We start from the raw sequence: 18,037 nt of genomic DNA, 5'->3' as shown, positions 1-18,037 counted from the left end.
TCTCCTGAGTGACTTACTAATAATCTCTCGAAATGCTCTCCTCCCCAGCTACACAGCACGCAGGGACTCAGCTAGATTTTCAGAAGCCGGATGTGATCAGGAGGAAACTAGAAGAGGTTCAACAGCTACGCCGTGACATCGAGGACTTAAGGACCACCATGTCAGACAGATACGCCCAGGACATGGGAGAAAACTGTGTCACACAGTGAGGAATGCTGGGGGTGGGACAGGCTGTATTCCCCAAGGGAGAATCTGGTCTGCTGAGAGCCTGGTCCAGCAGGTCCTGCCCTGACAATCTCTTGCCTCTTGTCTGCTGCTATTCTCAGAGAAGGGATGGAGGGGAGGTATGAGCCTGCATCTGGGGCCAAGGGCTGATTAGAGAATTTTGTTTGCCCTGCCCCACTCTGGCTTTGCCTTGTTGGATTGCATTTGTCCTGTCATCCTGATTCACCCTTTGAGGGTGAGTTAATAATTAACTTCTGCAGGTAGACTGGTAAATCCTCACAGACTGTTCCCAGTTGCAGGCTGACGTCAAAGGCAAACAGGCCGCTTACCTCCTTTCTCCATCCTTTGGGATGGCTCCACATTCATTCCCACTGCATACCTTGGTCGTGCTGATGCCCAGAGTTCCTTAGAGGGGCCAGGAAAGGCTGAGTACCAGTAACAATGGCCATTTGAGAATTCTCAGGCCCCATGTGCCAGCCTTCCTGGGACCTGAGCTGGCTCTGGGTTTTCCTAGGCCCAGTCCCACTGCTTCTTCCTCAGGGCTCTTGTTCTCATAGATGCCTCAGGGTGATCTATTCCTTAGCAAAGTACTAACTAGAATTGGGAGCCCAGGGATTATAACCAGGGCTTCTTCATCTGTGCTACCATGCCCGTTTACAGGAGACCCCACTCTAGTTGCCCCGTGCCCTTGGGACCCTGGTCGTGTGGTTAGCACAGCCCTTTCTCCTTTGTTCTCAGGCTGGCCAGGGAGCCCCCTTCTTGGGCTTTGAGTGCAGACTCACTCCTCTATGGTTCTGGGTTTGGGCAGGATTTTCCCCCAGGATACCGCAGGGCAACTGTCAAGCTGCTCACCCCCTTCCCCCCGGGGCTGGGGCCAGTGCCCAGCCTTCTGATTTGTGCCTCTCTTGTGTTTGGGATTGGGGGTCCTTTCCCTTTCCTGCTCTGGGCTCCTTGAGAGGTCAGAGTACCCAGTACAGGTCAGCTTTAAGGTACAGCTTTCAGTATTTTTCGTTGTTTCTCCGGGGCCTTTGGACCCTCTGCTTTCTGGTTTCTCTTGCCTCCTCGTTGAGGGAGCATCTCGTAGTTGTTTGTATCTGGTTGTTGGGCCAGCCCCAGGCCTCCTCTAGATCTGGAGCCAGGCCAAGCCAGGCCATGTGTGGGGAAGGGGGAGCACTGAGTAGTTCAGGAGTCCAGAGCCAGCCGTTGGGAGATTCTTGCTAAGCTTTGGGCTGGCAGGGCAGCATCCTGGACCTCACTCCTGGCCTGAATGAGACTCCTTCTTAAGTGTTTTTACAAGTTTGTGTTTTATTTATGGAGTGACTTATCCCTTCCATTCAGAGCAGCCCCACCCAGCCATCCCCTCAGCCTCTGGGCTCCTGCCTCCTAAAGGCAGAGCTGCCTGGTTGGCCTCCACCCTGTATTGGCAGCCCAGCCACCATGCTCACGGGTATTTTTCCTCATAACGTTTATAAGCAGTTATTTATATGAATTCTTGTTATGTCAACTGGTTTGTATTGCCTATTTTGATTACAAAATAAAAATTTAACAGACTCCTTGGTTTCCCATTGCTTTCCATCACCGTCAGCTCATACTCCACCCCTCATTTTGGCTTGTTGGAGCTAAAGCCTGGGTGTTTAGCCAAGTTCTCCAAACAGCAGCAAGGAGGGAACTTTGGCAGGTCCAGCCTCATGTCCGTTATTTCTACCACTTCTGCTCCTCTCTTTCTGTGGGGGCAGATAAGATCTCTTCCCACAGCACTTTCTGTTGGGTGAAGCTGCCCTGAGTCACAGAGCAAGTTTGTCATTGAGTTTCAGTAATCCTCTGAGGAGGAAGTCTGCTGCCTGTGGGTTGCTGTAAGGAAGTGGCTTCCCCAGAGCAAGGCAGGACTCGTTTGTGTTTGCCTCCAGGAGCTAGGGTTGTCTTCCTGGGCTGTTCTCGGAGCCCTGGACCTGGGAGGACTAATGAGGGGTGTCATGTCCAACCCCAGACAGATGGCTGAGTGTCCAAGGTTGGGCTGGTTGCTTCCTCTGCACCCTGTGCCATCTGCTGTGAGGAGTTGGCGTGGGGCTGGGGCCACCCCAAGACCAGCGGTGGATCTTTAATAAGGGCCCAGACTCTCAGGAGTCCTGACACCAACCTCTACCTCCACCCAGTCCAGAACTAGAAGCCTCTTTCATACCTTGGCCTCCATCTGGCTCTGTGAGGGTGTGGCCCCGTCTCCTGCCACCACCCTCACTTGTCTAAACCTGCCGATCTGAGCGGAGAGGAACTCTGGGAAAATCTCTAATCAGAGGCCCTCCGTGCTGTGGTGTGCCCCGGGGTTAGCTACGTGTGGGTGGCCCCTGGGGCAGTGTGTGCGTGTTGGGGTCGGGGGGCAGCCCGTGAAGCGAGGCTCCCTAGCGGGGTAACTTTAGGTTTGAAAACAGCTCAAGACTTCAAAGCCCGGAGCGGAGCAGCGCTGTCGTGGCACCGGGGGTGGGTAGTTAGTTGGGTGCAGCAAACCCGCGCGAGGCTGAAGGGGAGGCCTCTGCCAAACCCACGCCCTCCCCGGCCCTTCCTGCAGTCAGCTTGCTCCCCAGCCTCACACTGTCAGCCCCAGCTCGGAGGGCTGAAAAGGGCGGCCCTGCGTGGGACGGGGATCCTCGGCGCGCCCGGTCCCCAAGGGGGGAGGGAGGGGGCCCGGCGCTGCGCGGGGCGGGGTCGCGCAGGCCCCGCCCCGGCCGCGCGCCTGTCCGCGCCGCCCATTGGTCCCGAGAGCGATGACTCGCGGGCTGAGCAGGAAGGAAACCGCTCCCGAGCGCGGCGGCCTCGTCTCCAGGCCGTGCAGCTGCTGCCACCGCCACCCAGTCTGCCTGTCGGCCCGTTGGCCTGTCGGCCCATCCGCAGCATGAGCGGCCTGCGCGTTTACAGCACGTCGGTCACCGGCTCCCGCGAAGTGAGTGCGCGCCCTGGGGAAGAGAGCGGGTGGTGGTCCTGTTGCTCTAGTCCCGGCGCCTGGGACCCGCCCCCGGGGCGGGGGTGGCGAGGTGCTGGGCGCGGCCTCCTGAGTTGGGTGGGGGCAGGCTCCGCGGCCCCATCCTGAACACTGAACACCTCCTTCGGGCATCCTGGGTCCTCTGCACCCCCACTACCAGGCTGATCCTTTACCATGTCCTTATCTTGCCCTTTCTCTCCTCCACTGTGTGTGTACCTGGGGCGGAGGTGGCGCCTTCCCCGTCTCCACCCAGGCCTGCCCTGCTTTCTCTTTGCCGAGCTCCTGGGTCTCCCCACCCTTAATTTATCTCACTTATGTTCACTCTGACTCCCCTCCTCATGGTTGGTGGTCCCTCTCTCCTTCCACACCACCACAATCCTGACTCCTCCTCCCAACTCCTAGTGGCCAGAACCCTCCCCTAGGGAGTGGAGCGGGACAGTGGGACAAAAGCTCCTGGCCACAGTCCCTTTTTTTCTGCCCAGGGTTCCCCCATAAACTCTCCAGTCTGCTCACTAACCCCTGCCTGCCCTTTGCCCCCAGATCAAGTCCCAGCAGAGCGAGGTGACCCGCATCCTGGATGGGAAGCGCATCCAGTACCAGCTAGTGGATATCTCCCAAGACAACGCCCTGCGGGATGAGATGCGAGCCTTGGCGGGCAACCCCAAGGCCACCCCACCCCAGATTGTCAACGGGGACCAGTACTGTGGGGTATGGGCCTGGGGGCTGGGGGTGGAGGGAGTGTTGTAGGAGGATACCAGCCAGAGTCAGACCTGAGACAAAGCACCAGCACTCAGGTGACCACCTCTTGTCCCTTCCCCCAGGACTATGAGCTCTTTGTGGAGGCTGTGGAACAAAACACACTGCAGGAGTTCCTGAAACTGGCCTGAGCCGAGTCAGCCCCCTGGACTCCGTCACCACATTCCCCCCAGCCATCACCCATGAAGGACCTTGTGACAACTCCGTTATTCCTAACCTTCTGACCTTGGAGCCCCTCCCCCCAACCCAAGACCTATCTCCTCCCCTCTCTAACTGTAGCCCTCTCTCCTCTATACAAAGGCAACATTCCTTACCCACTAGTCTCAGAAATTGTCTTAAGCAACAGCCCAAGTGCTGGTTGTCCTCAGCCTGGCCCTGAGGCTGCCACCCTGCCTGGCACTGGCTGATGGGCACCTTTGTTGGTTCCATTAGCCAGGGCTCTGCCAAAGGCCCCGCAATCCCCATCCGGGAGCACTGCAGAAACAATTAAATGTTCCATTCCATTGGCATCGTGTCTGTTTGGTGTGGCCTGGACATCCTGGGTCCCTGCTCTGAGCAAGTCTGGTAGATGTGATTGATTGTGCTGAGGCTGTGCTCCCGTGTGGCACCTCTGTGTGTGATTGATAGTGCGTGTGTTTGGATATATGCCCAGCACACACATACCTGTGTGGACCAACGGTTTCTAGAGACAGTGTGGGTGGGTCACCCTCCAGTGCACATGCATGTGATGGTGTCCATTGCCTTGGTGTATACTGCACGTTTGCATGCCAGTCAGTAATGTGGTTGTGCCTCGTGGCCACCTGCCTGTGTCCCAACAGCTCGGCTAGGTGTGGGTGTGTTATGGAAGTGGGTGCCCAGATGCAGTTCTGCCAGCGTTGGGGCAGTGGCTTTGGTGCATAGTGTTGAAGTGTCCCCACGTGCTTGTGGCTCTGCGCGTGTCTGTGCGCAGGGATCTGCACACTGGCACATGAGGCGCTGGGCTGGGGCGGGCCCTCTCTCCCCTGGAGCAGCTTAGCCCTTCTGGGCAGAAAGAGGAACCTAGAGGACAAAGACCCAGCGGCCAGGCCCGCCAGCTGGGGCTCGAGTTACAGAGGGGCGGCTCGGCGCCGCCCCCTCCTCGGTGGAGCTAGTGCTGCTGGGCTGCCCTGCCAAGAGAGCCTCGCAGAGCAGCCGGTGTCGGGGTGGGCGCTTTATTCGGGGCCGGGGGCGGGCGGCGGAACCCGGCGCACCCGAAGCAGCAGCGTGGCGTTGGGCACCAGGCCCGCGGCCTGCAGCGTGAGAGCGTCATTGTGGTAGACTGTGGGCGGGAACGTACTGAAGATCTCGAAGGTGGTGGCCTCCACGGCCCTGGGGACAGGGAAGAACGAATCAGGCCGGGTCGTGGGGCCAGAGCCCCGCTGCGGCCCCCAGCTGAGCCCCGCGCCCACCTGGCCTGTGCAAGCAGGGTGCGCACATCACCGACTGTGTCCTCCGGCCGCATCATCAGCAGGAAGGCCTGCTCACCATTCTCAGACTTGATGCGCAGTGTGGAGAGTGCGGGCGCGGGCAACTCCGGAGACTCCTGGCTCCTGCGGACCCAGAGGCTGTCAATACCCCCTGGTAGCCCAGTCCCAGGGTCCTCACCTCTCCACTCTGCCCTCACCTCTCACGCTCAGCAGTCAAGGCAGGCGTCTCCACCACGATCTCCTGGATCCGGACACGCAATGGGCAGCAGTTCTGGAAGGCATCGATGGAGTGGACAGAGCCCTGGGCCCTGCCAGTCACACCCTCCCCGCAACCCCTACAGGGGACTTCTCCTGACCAGGGATGGATGAGACCAGTGAGCCAAAGGGGGAGGGGTATTCTGTGTAAACGGGGGCCCAAGGAGAGGAAACAGAACGGAAGCTTTGGGAGGTGGCCCCATCATTCCCTTCCCTCATTCTAGTTGGGGAGACAGAACCCCACACAGTGACCAGGCTGGGTGCCTAACCTAGCATGGGTCAGGGAAGGCTTCCCTGGGGAAATGACACCTGAGCTGTGACTGAAGGATGAAGAGGAGTCCTTAGAAATGGAATGGGGGGGCAAGGATATTCCAGACAGCATAGGTCAGGGAAGACTTCTGAGAAGAGGTGATATATTTGAGAAAGTATCAGCATTCATGTGGCTGAAGCTGGGAATCAGGTTGGACTGGAAGAAAGAAAAGGTTAGAGGTGGGAAGAGGACCAGAAAGGAATGACAGGCCTTACCTAAGAACCACTGGAGGGTTTCAACAGGGAAGAGCCAAGATCCAATTTGCATTTTTAAAAAAGCACAGAGGCTGCTGGGGGAGGATGGCTGGCTGGCAGGGCGGGAGTGGAGGTGGGAGGCCAGTGAGGGGCCACTGCAGTTGTCTGGAAGACACTCTGCAGCCTAGGCTAGGATGGTGGGCAGCGGGAATGGAGAGAAGAGATGGATTCGGGAGCAGTTCTGGGGACAGACAGATCTGACAGGACTTGGCCATGTGTGGTGAAGGCAGAGTTCTGGGAAACGGGTTTGGTATCTTTCACAGGTGGAGACGAGAGAGGAGTAGCAGGATAGTGAGTGAGGAGAGAGGAGGATGAGTCCTGTGAAGGCCAGGAAGGTGTATTTCGGTAGAGGGTGGCCTGAACTTGGGCTCACCCCCAACCTAGACTCCCCTGACTTTCCCACTCTTACAGCCACACTCCTGCGTTGGCCAGCTGCTCTCTGGTCCCAGCTCAGAGAGACCAGGAGATAGTCCTGAGAGCTCACCAGCTCCATCGTTTCCAGGAGACAGGGGAACAGCTCTGAGGAACTCATCTCTCCATCCAGGCCATCCTCAGGGGCCCTCAAGCCTGAGCCTCCAGATAAGCCGCTGCTCTGGTAGGCTGGGCCAGGGTTGATGGTAAAGCCCGCCAATAAGGCTGGGGGAGCCAGGGCTGGCCTCACCTTCAGGGTGTCCCGGATGGGACCTCGAATGTCAATCACCTCGCCTTGTCGGATCACAAATTTGGGCAGCCTGTTCAGAAACTTCTCGGCGGTCATCGTGGAGCCTGCAGAGAGGGCATTGGGAGCCTTGGCTGGGGCAGAGACTGTGTGTGATGGTGGAGGAGGCTACCTGGAGCTTGTCCTGCACAGTGCCCCCACCACCTGGCTCAGCCTCAGGGCCGAGCTCACCTGGGTGCTCCATCCTGTCCAAGGGCTTTCGAATCCTCTGCCAGCCTACCACTCGGCCCTCGCCTGGGAACGCGTCCAGCCCATTCTCTGGGTAGACTTGATTGCGCAGGTCACTCACCTGGCAAGAAGGAAGGGAAACAGCGGCTGGCACAGCTCTTCAGCCCTGGGCTCCATGCCCACCCCTACTTGCCCAAACAGAGGCCCCAGGAATAGGCCCAAGGGATGGTCTGATGCAAACCCCATTTTACAGATGAGGAAACTGAGGCCCTGGGAAAGAGCAGGAGAGCTGCATGCAGTTCATGCTGCTCCCACCCACCTGAGCCCTGCTCTTCCTGCAAGCTCCCCTCATCACGCCAGCTGGCGCCACAGTACTGACATCCTCCTCACAGAGTCCCTCTTGGGAGCAGACCAGGAGGGGCGAGATGAGGATGTTAGGAGAGGGCAAAGCCCTGCTTGGCATGAACTATCTCAAACACCCCTGGTGGTGACTCACGCTATTTTCCAAGCCATGGTGGCACACACTCCCTCACACGCCCTCACTGTGGAACTAACGCACCACCCTCTGGGACACGGCCTCATGTGCTCCCATCACAGCACCCTCATCTCACTGCGACTGCCCCCACAGCAGGCGGCCGGCTCCATCTCAAGTCCTTTAGTCCCAACGTTTGCCCCCCAACGGCACTGCCTTCCACCCCAACCAGGAGGCTCCAGGAGCCTCTGGGGGGAGCCAGGCCACTTTTGCATGGACTCCTCACGTTCCCCAGGCTGTCCAGGTGTCCTGAATGCTGGGGAGGAGGGGCAGTGGTCCCACGCAGCTGAGGGCTCTGCTTTCAGGATGCCAGAAGGGGGCACTGCCTGCCGTTCAGCTACATGCTTTCCCCACTGCTGATGCAGCAAGTATGGCCACGGCAGCCTCCCTGCTCACTTCCCAGCCCCGTTTCAGGCTCACCCTCCTTCTGGAGGTCATCAGACTGGGGTCTCTGAGGTGGGGCAGTGCCCCTAGGTGATGCCTGAGGAAGCACTCCCACCCCCTCCAAAATCCCCACACTGGGAGTGAGTGGTTTGAGGAGAGCCCATCACCTTAAAGGGGACCCCGTCAGGGTACAGCCGCTGGAGCTCTGACGGGAAGAAGCCATCCAATATGTCTCGGAGGCAGCGCTGCGGGGGGAGAGGTAGAGTGAGGCCTGGCTGGACCTGTGCGGTGCCCTACACCCTGCTTCCTGTCTAGATGGCAGGCTCTGGGCCCCGGGATCATGGGGCCAATTACTCTCTGGATCAGACTCTGGAAACAGAGTCTCAGGACATGGTTCGGGGGGGGGGGCGGTTCTGGAGGTTCTGCATGAGCCTGGGTGCTGGGGGTGAGCTGGGCCCATCATCTCCAACTAATGGTGAGCAGGGGGTGGGCCACCATGGTGGCTTGAGGGTGCACAGGCCTGTCTCCCCTCCCCGTCACTCCTACCTGTGTGGAGGGATCATGGAAGGGCTGGAAGGGCCCATCGAACATCACAATGCCATTCCGGTAGAGCTTCAGTGGGATGGGCTCAAGGACACAGTGTGGCACTCTGCTGGGCACTGGTGTCAGCTGGGTGTCACTGTCTACCGCCAGCTCACTGAGATCCTTCAGGCTAGCCAGCAGCCTGTCAAAGTCCACCTGGGGGGGTACCAGTGAGTCCCCTGGCAAAGAGGATTGACACCCATGAGCCTCTCTTCACGGCTGCTGTGTGCTCCAGATCCCTGGCTTCCACAGCCCCCTCCCATGCTGGGCAGGGGCCTTAGCATCTCCTTAAGTGACCACCTGGGGAGGAGGAAGGACAGCTAACACTAGATAATAATAATAGCTGTCTTTTAGTGAGCATTTACTTTGTACTAGGGGTTTAACAGCTATTATCCCATCCTTTCTTCATACCAACCCTATGCTGTAGGGACTATAAACATCCCCATTTTCCATATTAGGAAACTAAGGGTTAGAGGTTAATGGCTGGCCTAGGGGACACACACAGTAAGTGGCAGGAGCAGGAGCAGATCCCAGATCAGATGTGCCAGGCACTGGGTTAGCAGCTGAAAGGCACAGTGCAGAGTTCCCAGCTGTCTGGGCTCAAATTCCAGCTCCTCCACTTCTACCTGTGTGACCTTGGTCAAGTCATTTAACGCTCTGCACCACAGCATTCTCTTCTAGAAGGGGATGATGATAGGACCAGGATGGCTGTGAGGGTCCAAGATGACCACATAAGAATTCCAACAAGCATCTGTCTGTGTTAGTTATTGTTACCAGCTCTACCGTACACAAATGCACCTCAGGCCAACCCAGAGGCCACGCAGCAGGGGTTATTTATCTCCATTTTACACATGAGGAAACAGGCCCACAGAGATGAAAAATGATTTGCCTCAGGCCACTTGGCAAGTTAGAAGAGGGGATTGACCCTGGAGTCTGTTTTCCCACCCATCTGCACCATCAGGAGAGAGAGGTGAGGGTCGGGACACCTGCTGGACAGAACAGACATGGGAGACCTTGGGTTGCACATGTATTTGGCCTCCTCTTCTTCTTCTTTTTTTTTTTTTAATTAATTAATTTATTTGTTTATTTTTGGCTGTGTTGGGTCTTCGTTTCTGTGCGAGGGCAGGGCTTTCTCTAGTTGCGGCGAGCGGGGGCCACTATTCATCGCGGTGCGCGGGCCTCTCACTATCGCGGCCTCTCTTGTTGCGGAGCACAGGCTCCAGACGCGCAGGCTCAGTAGTTGTGGCTCACGGGCCTAGTTGCTCCGCGGCATGTGGGATCTTCCCAGACCAGGGCTCGAACCCGTGCGCCCTGCATTGGCAGGCAGATTCTCAACCACTGCGCCACCAGGGAAGCCCCTGGCCTCCTCTTCTGAAAAATGTGTTGTCCATAGAGCTGTTCATAAGGTTCACGGGGTGCAGGTGGGGTAATGGAGACAGCCAAGACAGATGCCAGAGCAGAAAGAATACAGGGCAGGTGGGATGCTGGTGGGGGACAGGCCAGCAGCTTGTTCTCAGTCCTGAAGGGATCTGGCCCCGAACTAAGTCATCTACTAGGGTGTAACCCTATAAAACACTGGTGACTTTCTGGGCCTTCTTGGAAGCTGTTTTTCACCAGGACAGCCAGGCTGAGGCAGGATGTGGGTCAGGACTCTGGGGACCCAATTCCTTTCCCCACAGTGGTGCAGTGGCTGTACCGGGGAAGTACAGATGTGGGCGGCCCTGTTTCCTGTTGCCTTTGTGGCTGCTGAAACGGTAGGCCCCAGCTGGCCTTCCCTTCTCACCTACATCTCCTACTGCTGCAGGGGCTGCACCTGCGCCCCCCTCTTCCTGGGGTCCCCTGGAGTCCCTGAGAGTCCCAAGAAAAACTCACAGAACATCTTGGATATCCCTGGTATGAGCCAGAACAATCTCAAGACACTATTTTCCTTTAACAACTAACTACTTTCAGAACACCTAGGTAAACCTAAAAATAACAATAGAAAAGCTCATCACTTTCAACACCTGCCCCCATCCCTATATTCTTACAGATGGGAAAGTGAGGCCTAGAAAGTCACATGACTTGGCCAAGGCAGGCCACAAAGCACAGCCAATAGGACAACTCAGATGCCCGCGGACTGCTAATCCAGCTGCCTCCTGGGGCCTGGGCTTTTTCAGGGAGCTGACGCGTCGACAGGGGAAGGGGCAGGTGGAAACCCAGGGGAGGATGCCAAGAAGCATTGAAAGAGAAAAGAAAAGTTGGCCGAGAAAATCAGCCCCGAAGGATCTCAGCCAGGGCTCAGGGGTGGAGAAGTGAAAGCAGGGTGGGCCTGGCAGGTATCAGATGCAGCAGAATGGAGGTGAGACAAGGGGCCGGGGAGAAGGAACCGCACTAAGGAAGGAAGAGCCTTATTCTCACAGCCGGGAGAGCTCAACAGAAGCCTGGCCCCGTGCAGCCACGTCACATGGGATGAGGCAGGTCAGAGGTCAAGTGAGGCATTTCCTCTCTGAGCCGCAGCTTTCTTTTCCAGGGAATGGGTAGATAATAGAAATCTTCATCCTGCCCGCAAGATCCAGGCGTGAACTGACTGTGATGATGACTCAGCATTTACTATGTGCCAGGCACCAAGAGGCAGGTCTTCCTTCTCCCATTTTACAGATGAGGAAATTGGGCCTTGTAAGGTGACATGCCCCGGGTCACGCAGCTTGCAGGGCCCAGGTGACTCTAAGCCTCTGTCCTCAGTGACCACACAGGCTGCCTCTCAGTGTCGATTCTTCAGATACTGCTCACTGGGGTTCCTTTCCAAGGAGGGGTACGGTGCAGGGAGATCATCTCTGAGGCCTCATCCAACTTCTGAGAGCCCACGATTTTATTTAAAAGGGGAGTGAAGAGGCATGGAGATCAAGTCCAAGCTCCTTGGCCCAACTCCCAAGACCCTCAGAGCCCTGGCTCCCCAGCCTGCCCTCAACAAGCTCCCCCGCTCACACTCTGAAGCCCTACGGCCCGGGCTACCACTTCCAAGCTGTGTGACCCCGGGCACATGGGCCAGCATCTCTGGGCCTCAGCTTCCTCTTCTATAAAATGAAGACAATAACAGCCCCACTTTCCAGGGTTGCTGTGAGGCTCACAGGAAGTGCCTGGCAGACAGAGCTGTTGTTGTCACTAACACCCCACCCTCTTGATCATCACAGGGCTCAGGCGCTCTCTCACCACCTCCTTGGAGAAGCCTTGCCCGGAGCCCCTGCCCCTGAGCCTGGGCCTCTGTTCCTCCTGGGTTTCTGGAGCCCTTGGGGCCACTCCTGACCCTCATCACAGGCTGGTGTCATTTTGTTTGCTTATTTGTCTCTCCAGCTACACCGGTCACTCCTTGAACACAGGCAAGAGCATCCAGCCCTGGGCCTGACACAGAGTGGGTGCTCAAGAAGCACTGGATCCGTCCCTCCACCCCACCACCCCACCACCCCGCCATCCGGCAAGTATGTCCGCAGTGCCCGTGCTCTGCCAGGCCCTGAGCAGCATGGCCACGCCCATGCCCAGAGTCCTGCCCTCCTCAGGCTCATACTTGAATGAAGGAGACAGGGTGACAGACAGTGACAGTGGCATGTGTTAAGTGCCACCGTGGGGCTGCAGGGCCCAGAGGAGGGCCAGACCCTGCCCCTAGTGCAGGTGAGTGGTGAGCCTGCCCTGGGCTGGCCCCTCGCACCCTCACTGGGAGGACAACCTGCTACCGTGAAATCCCGGCAGCACCCGACGCGCCCCAGCAGGCCCGTCCCAGCACCGCAGGCGAAGGCTGTTGAAAGGAAACAGAGTCACTATTTCCACACACCTGCACGCCAGGCCCTGCTCTGGGGACTTCACCTACTTTCACTCTGCTCTTCCGAGGAGCCGGCGGAGAGAAAACGGGCTCCGAGAGTCTGGTCACCGCCAGGGCCACAGCCAGCCTGCGACTCGGCAGGAGCTGACTTCTCTGGCCCTTGCTTTGATCATCACGCTGCTTGTCCCCACCTCCTCCTGTACAGAGGATCGTCCCAGCGGGCTCTGACCATCCAGGCCAAGGGCACCCAGGCAATGCCTGCCAATCACCTGCATGTGCACGTGCCCTGGCCTTCGGGTCGAGCCCTGTGCTGGCACTCTGGAGCACAGCAGGGGCGGAGCAGTAAATGGACACGGTCATCATTCACCGACCGCATGTCAGCCTGAGAGAACACTCCACATACTCCACACTGTGGTGTTCAGTGCTCTCAATTCAGGGCCTAGGGGTCAATTGTACCATCTCCTCACTTCACAGATGAGGATGTGGACTCAGAGGTGAGGCAGGTTCCCCACACAGGGTACGATCTGACCCAGGCCCCCCTCTTCAGCCAGAGCCTTTAAGGCTTTCACTGCAACGCAGAGCCCCTAACCACGCGCCCGGGGCAGCTGCAGGGCGGCACAGCGCCTGGCGCCGAGCAGGCACTCCACGCACATGTGCTAGAGCAGGTGGGGTCTGAGCTCAGAGTTGGCTGGAGCTCTCAGCCCTGAGGCTCAACACCTGACCCGAAGGTGGTAGGACCAGAGCCGGAACTGTCCCTTTCATGTCTCCGCATACCCTGAAGCACCTGGCACGGCATCCTGTTTGCTACTCAACATACTGGTGGGAAGGGGTGAATGATCTTGCCTGAGGCCAAGCCCTTTCGAGGCTTCCTCTCCCCTGAGCCCCTTCATGGGCCCAACTGACCCTCCTCCCTAAGGCAAGAGTCCCAGGCTCTAGAATGTTTGAATCAGCCCCAGTCTGCCTAATACAGATGCCCCAGCTCACCAGTCCACTGGCCTGCTGCCCCAGGGCCTGTGGAGAGTGGTACCCAACAGAGGGAGAGCCAGAGAAACAAGCCAGAGCATCAGGGTCAGCCAGAGGCTGGCTTCACGGACCCAAGGGCCCTTGGGGCAGGAGCAAGTTGGCACCTGGGGACAAGGCCATAGGGAGAGGAAGGGAAAAAGCCAGGAAAGGGGGGGGGGGCAGTCCCAGGAGGAAAAACTGCTAGAAATGAAAAACATGTTGTTCATCTGTCAGAAGAGCTAAACTGAGGCCCCTCCATGTTGAAGAATCAAAAGGCAAAAGAAGAAAAAAGACACAGATCAGGAGCTTGTGGCCGGGCTTTAGAACAAGTGGCTTTAGAACAGCCGTACTCTGAGCAAAAACAAACAACACAGAGCAGTTGGGGGCTGCTCTCTTTTTGGGAGGAGAGGGTAGAATCCACAGAACCAGGTCCAGAAACCAGCTGTCTGGTCTCACCCCTTCCTCAAAGGAGCAGGGAGGCCCCCACTGGCCAGAAGGAAGTCTGCCCTCCAACTTGTCAGCAAGGCCACATGAGACCTGAGCCCAGCTCACCACACAGGGGCGGTGTGTGTGTGCGCGTGCGTGCGTGCGTGTGTGTGTGTCCGCAGTGCTGGCAGGCCTCTGGCCCTAGACCCCAGGAAGGGACATTCTTACAGCTTCTGGCAGTTGCCTGCCAGGGTCTCACCTCTCACCCAGGGAGAACTTCCCATAGCACTCAGCCCAGGGTTCAGCTCTTGGCATGGCCCGGGGGCCACACAGCTCCCCAGCTTTGCCGTGTCCCAAATGGACTGGGCATCTTCCCCAACAGCCGTGCTTCCCAGGGTCATTCCAGGTTCCTCCCACCCCCTCCCTAATGTTCGAGCAATCACCAAGGCCATGGATTCCCCTCCTGAATCTCTCTGCTCTGCCCCTTCTCACCAGCCCCACCAGTATCACCCTTATGCTGGGCGTCATCTCATCTTCGGCCTGGATGACTGTAATCGTCTCCCAGTGGGCTCCCAGCCTTAAGTCTTGCCCCCTTCACTCAACAGTCTTCAGACTGCTTAAGTGCCTCAGTTTCCCCATCTGTAAAATGGAATAACCCCTGGCCCGTGACAAGGCTATTTGTGAAAATGCTTGAAAAGTGGCAAATATGGTGCAAATGGGAAGTGATGCTTTTGAAACAAGGGTGAGGGGGTTTTCCCCTGAGATTTAGGGGGAGATCTAGCCAAAGTGCAGCAGGTGGGACTCTCATGTTTTCAGTCTGGGTTTTTACCCAGCAGGAAACTTATGAAATTAAGAAAGTACAGTTGTCTTCCAAACAGTCCCCCCGGAGCCAAGCTCATGTTCCCGTGAGACTGCCACTGCCTTCTGGCCATGGAAAACAATGAGAGCTCCCATTTGTGGGGCTGATGACATGCAAGGTCAGTGCTAGGTCCTGCGTCCAACCCACTGACTCCTAGTAACTCCATGGGAAAGAATACACCCCCATCTACTGATGAGGAACTGGAGGCTCAGAGAACGGAACTTGAGTACCCAAGTCACACCTGGGCTAGGCGGTGGAGATGAGAACCCAGGTGTGACCAACAGAGCCTGGAGAACTACCTTCCAGGCAACGACCTCCATTCTTTGAAGAGAATGGACCCAGCTTTCAGAAGTGGCCAGTTCTGGGACTTCCCTGGCGGCATAGTGGTTGAGAATCTGCCTGCTAATGCAGGGGACACGGGTTCGAGCCCTGGTCTGGGAAGATCCCACATGCCGCGGAGCAACTAGGCCCGTGAGCCACAACTACTGAGCCTGCGCGTCTGGAGCCTGTGCTCCGCAACAAGAGAGGCCACGATAGTGAGAGGCCCGCGCACCGCGATGAAGAGTGTCCCCCGCTTGCCACAACTAGAGAAAGCCCTAGCACAGAAACGAAGGCCCAACATAGCAATCAATCAATCAATCAATCAATCAATCAATCTTTAAAAAAAAAAAAAGAATCTGCCTGCCAATGCAGAGAACACGGGTTCGATCCCTGGGTTCGATCCCTGGTCTGGGAAGATCCCACGTGCCGCGGAGCAACTAAGCCCATGTGCCACAACTACTGAGCCTGAGCTCTTGAATCTGCGAGCCACAACTACTGAGCCCACGAGCCACAACTACTGAAGCCCGCCCGCCACAGAGCCCGTGCTCCACAACAAGAGAAGCCACCACAATCAGAAGCCTGCGCACAGCATCGAAGAGTAGTCCCCGCTCGCCGCAACACAAGTAGAGAAAGCCCATGCGCAGCAACGAAGACCCAATGCAGCCAAAAAAAAAAAAAAAAAAAAAATATATATATATATAAAAAGGAAGTAGCCAGTTCTATGGCCCCAAATCTCTGGAGTGCATCCCCTGGGATATTAGCAGTTGAGTTAAAAATAAAACGTGGTGGAGGGCCCAGAGATGCAGGTAGATTTCAATAGTTTGCTACAAATGAACCTGGAAAGGGAGTCCACAGAGGGGGCTGAGCCCTTGGACTGAGGGGCAGCTTCCAAAGCAGGGGGATTGCTTCTAAAGGCCACAGCTTTTGAATGGGTGACATTTTGTAAACTATGGTGCCTGAGACAAATGAGGTCTTGTTACGTTTTGTATCCCTGGGTCCCTGGAGCCTTAGAAAGATGAGCAAGCAGAGTCTAGGGTTAGGTGGTGAGGGATGGAGGCTGACGCCTTTCCCTCCTGCCCCTGTGTCAGTGGCAAGGTGTGGGAGGCCTTGGGGCACCTTGTGCTGGGAGGAGGGGCATGAATGAGCTGGCCTCTGGACAGCTGTGGGCCATCAGGAGCTGTAGGGGAATTCCCTTTGCAGGAGGGGCCGGGGTTGACCCCGACTCTACCTGGCTTCCAGAACTTCTCGGCTGTCATCCAGTCCCTCTCGCCATCCTCCGAGTCCTCCTCATCCATGGGCTCGCCCACCCACTGCAGGCCGTAGTCACCGAGGAACCGCTGTGGGGAGAGAAGAGGGAGATGTCGGGGGCGCTGTCAGCTCAGCCCCTTCCAGGAGAAAAGGTGGCATCAGCCCAGCCCCCAGCCTCAGGCCTCAGCTCCCAGCCAACTGGATAGAGGCAATGGGCCCGGGGGTCTTGGCCACTTCCTGGCTGTGGCCTTGGGAAGCCACCTCACCTCCCAGAGCCTCAGGCTTCTCCTTGTAAAATGAAGCTTGTGAGCACTCATAAGGTAATTCACGTCATGTCCTTAGCACAGGGCCTGGCACAAGTAGGAACTCACTTAAGTCAGCCATTATGGTGGCAGGGAGCCACATGGGTCTGGCCCGAGTGGGAGGAGAGGAAGGGACACCTGCTCTGCAGGTCTGAGAGGACATGTCCACCCACATGTCCCACATGTGGCCTCTCTAGGGCTGGCCTCCCAGCGCCTTTGCCACAGGAAAACTTCTGAGTTGTCTGTGCTTCCTGTTGCTGCTTCCTCATCTCCACTCCTTCCCTCAACCCACTCCAGCCTGGCCTCCATCTCCACAACTCACTGCAACTGCTTACGAGCAGCCATCAGCAACCTGCCCGCTGCCTAACCCAGCGGGCACACTTCTGCCTTCATCTCTTGCAACATATGTTCTTCCTTTTCAGTTTCAAATTTCTAGCCATCTACACTTAGATGTCCAACAGGCATTTCAAAATGAACTTGGCCCAAACAGTCATGCCTCCCTGCTCCCACCTCCCAAGGCAGGGAGTGGCCCATGTCCCAGCTAGTCTCTAATGTGTTACCCTTTTAAATATTTCACCATACTCCGTACTTGTGTCTCTTCCTGTGTACTTGTTTATGTGTCTGTCCCCTCTAGACTGTCAGTGCCATGAGGGCAGGGACCCTGTCTGCATCCCAGTGCCCGGCAGGGTGCCGGGCGCACAGGAGATATTTTGTCTGAGTTTGCTAAATTAATGAAGCAATAAATGTGTGAACAACGTGAATGTGGGAGCCCCAATGCCCTCTGCCCTGAGGGGGCAGCCCTCACTCCTGTGGCAGCTGCTCAGAGAAGCCCCACGGGCTGCCGGCAGTCCTGGCAGGCCGCTCAGGGAGCAGCTGTTTACCCACAGCCCTGGGTATGAACAGGCCTGGGTGGGAAGGGCCCTCAGCTGCAGCTGCTGCTTGGGGGTTTGCGTCTGTGGTCTTAAATTAGGTTGGGGCTTTGGAAACCAACTCTGTGTGGAGAGGGAGAGGTTAGACCCCAGGAGGAGCTTCTGGTGGGGCCGGTGAGGCAGTGGGGGACCCTGAGGATGTATGCATGTCTAGGACCCTCCCTTGAGCTTGGGGTCCCTCCAGTTCAAGCCTTGCTGTGTGAACGAGGGCAAGAAAGGTGACACTGGGTGAGTGAGATGCCATGTCCAGAGGCAGGGAATGGCCATGACCAATGCAGTAAACACGCATGACCAGGCCCCTGCCAGGTCCTGGGCGCGCAGCAACGAACAGGAGAAAAGTGGTCCCTCCCTCATTCCCTCGTGGAGTCCACGGTCCCCAGAGGAAGAGAGATGTGGTACTAAGAAAGCCCAGGATGGAGAACCTGCCCTGGTCAGAGGTGAAGGGGGTCCCCTGGGAAAGGGCTCCCACCTTGACTTGAGACTGAGGATCAGTGAAAACTCGCCAGGGGAAGGTAGAAAAAGCAATTTCAGGTGGAAGGAACAACACGGACCAA

At 57.2% G+C, this 18,037-nt stretch overlaps 3 protein-coding genes across 8 annotated transcripts in view; 2 read left to right on the top strand and 1 right to left on the bottom strand.

Annotated features, from left to right (window-relative positions):
• The window catches only part of CEP85 (centrosomal protein 85), a 33,593-nt gene extending 31,817 nt beyond the window's left edge, over nucleotides 1-1,776 (top strand). For all 4 annotated transcript variants that reach the window (XM_082366627.1, XM_082366626.1, XM_082366629.1 and 1 more), the window contains one exon: nucleotides 49-1,776. In XM_082366627.1, the coding sequence (XP_082222753.1) occupies nucleotides 49-209 (161 nt within the window). In that variant the 3' untranslated portion in view covers nucleotides 210-1,776. The remainder of the gene's footprint in view (nucleotides 1-48) is intronic.
• A 1,169-nt stretch (nucleotides 1,777-2,945) lies between these two features.
• Nucleotides 2,946-4,464, top strand: SH3BGRL3 (SH3 domain binding glutamate rich protein like 3). The gene is made up of 3 exons (XM_082367006.1): nucleotides 2,946-3,160; nucleotides 3,740-3,907; nucleotides 4,021-4,464. Exons 1-3 carry the CDS (start codon nucleotides 3,113-3,115, stop codon nucleotides 4,084-4,086), a joined length of 282 nt encoding a protein of 93 aa, XP_082223132.1. The 5' UTR covers nucleotides 2,946-3,112; the 3' UTR covers nucleotides 4,087-4,464.
• Nucleotides 4,465-5,126: 662 nt separating this feature from the next.
• UBXN11 (UBX domain protein 11) overlaps nucleotides 5,127-18,037 on the bottom strand; it is a 29,599-nt gene continuing 16,688 nt past the window's right edge. For all 3 annotated transcript variants that reach the window (XM_082366777.1, XM_082366776.1, XM_082366778.1), the window contains 8 exons: nucleotides 16,233-16,341; nucleotides 8,568-8,782; nucleotides 8,189-8,266; nucleotides 7,109-7,226; nucleotides 6,881-6,984; nucleotides 5,598-5,671; nucleotides 5,383-5,523; nucleotides 5,127-5,302 (listed from right to left, as the gene is read on the bottom strand). In XM_082366777.1, coding sequence (XP_082222903.1) covers nucleotides 5,146-5,302; nucleotides 5,383-5,523; nucleotides 5,598-5,671; nucleotides 6,881-6,984; nucleotides 7,109-7,226; nucleotides 8,189-8,266; nucleotides 8,568-8,782; nucleotides 16,233-16,341 — 996 coding nt within the window. In that variant the 3' untranslated portion in view covers nucleotides 5,127-5,145. The remainder of the gene's footprint in view (nucleotides 5,303-5,382; nucleotides 5,524-5,597; nucleotides 5,672-6,880; nucleotides 6,985-7,108; nucleotides 7,227-8,188; nucleotides 8,267-8,567; nucleotides 8,783-16,232; nucleotides 16,342-18,037) is intronic.

This window comes from Balaenoptera borealis (assembly GCF_965194805.1).
Source record: "Balaenoptera borealis genome assembly, chromosome: 1".
NCBI classification, from domain to species: domain Eukaryota; kingdom Metazoa; phylum Chordata; class Mammalia; order Artiodactyla; family Balaenopteridae; genus Balaenoptera; species Balaenoptera borealis.
Note: the sequence above shows the minus strand (reverse complement) of the source record. Positions and strands in the feature narration are given on the sequence as shown.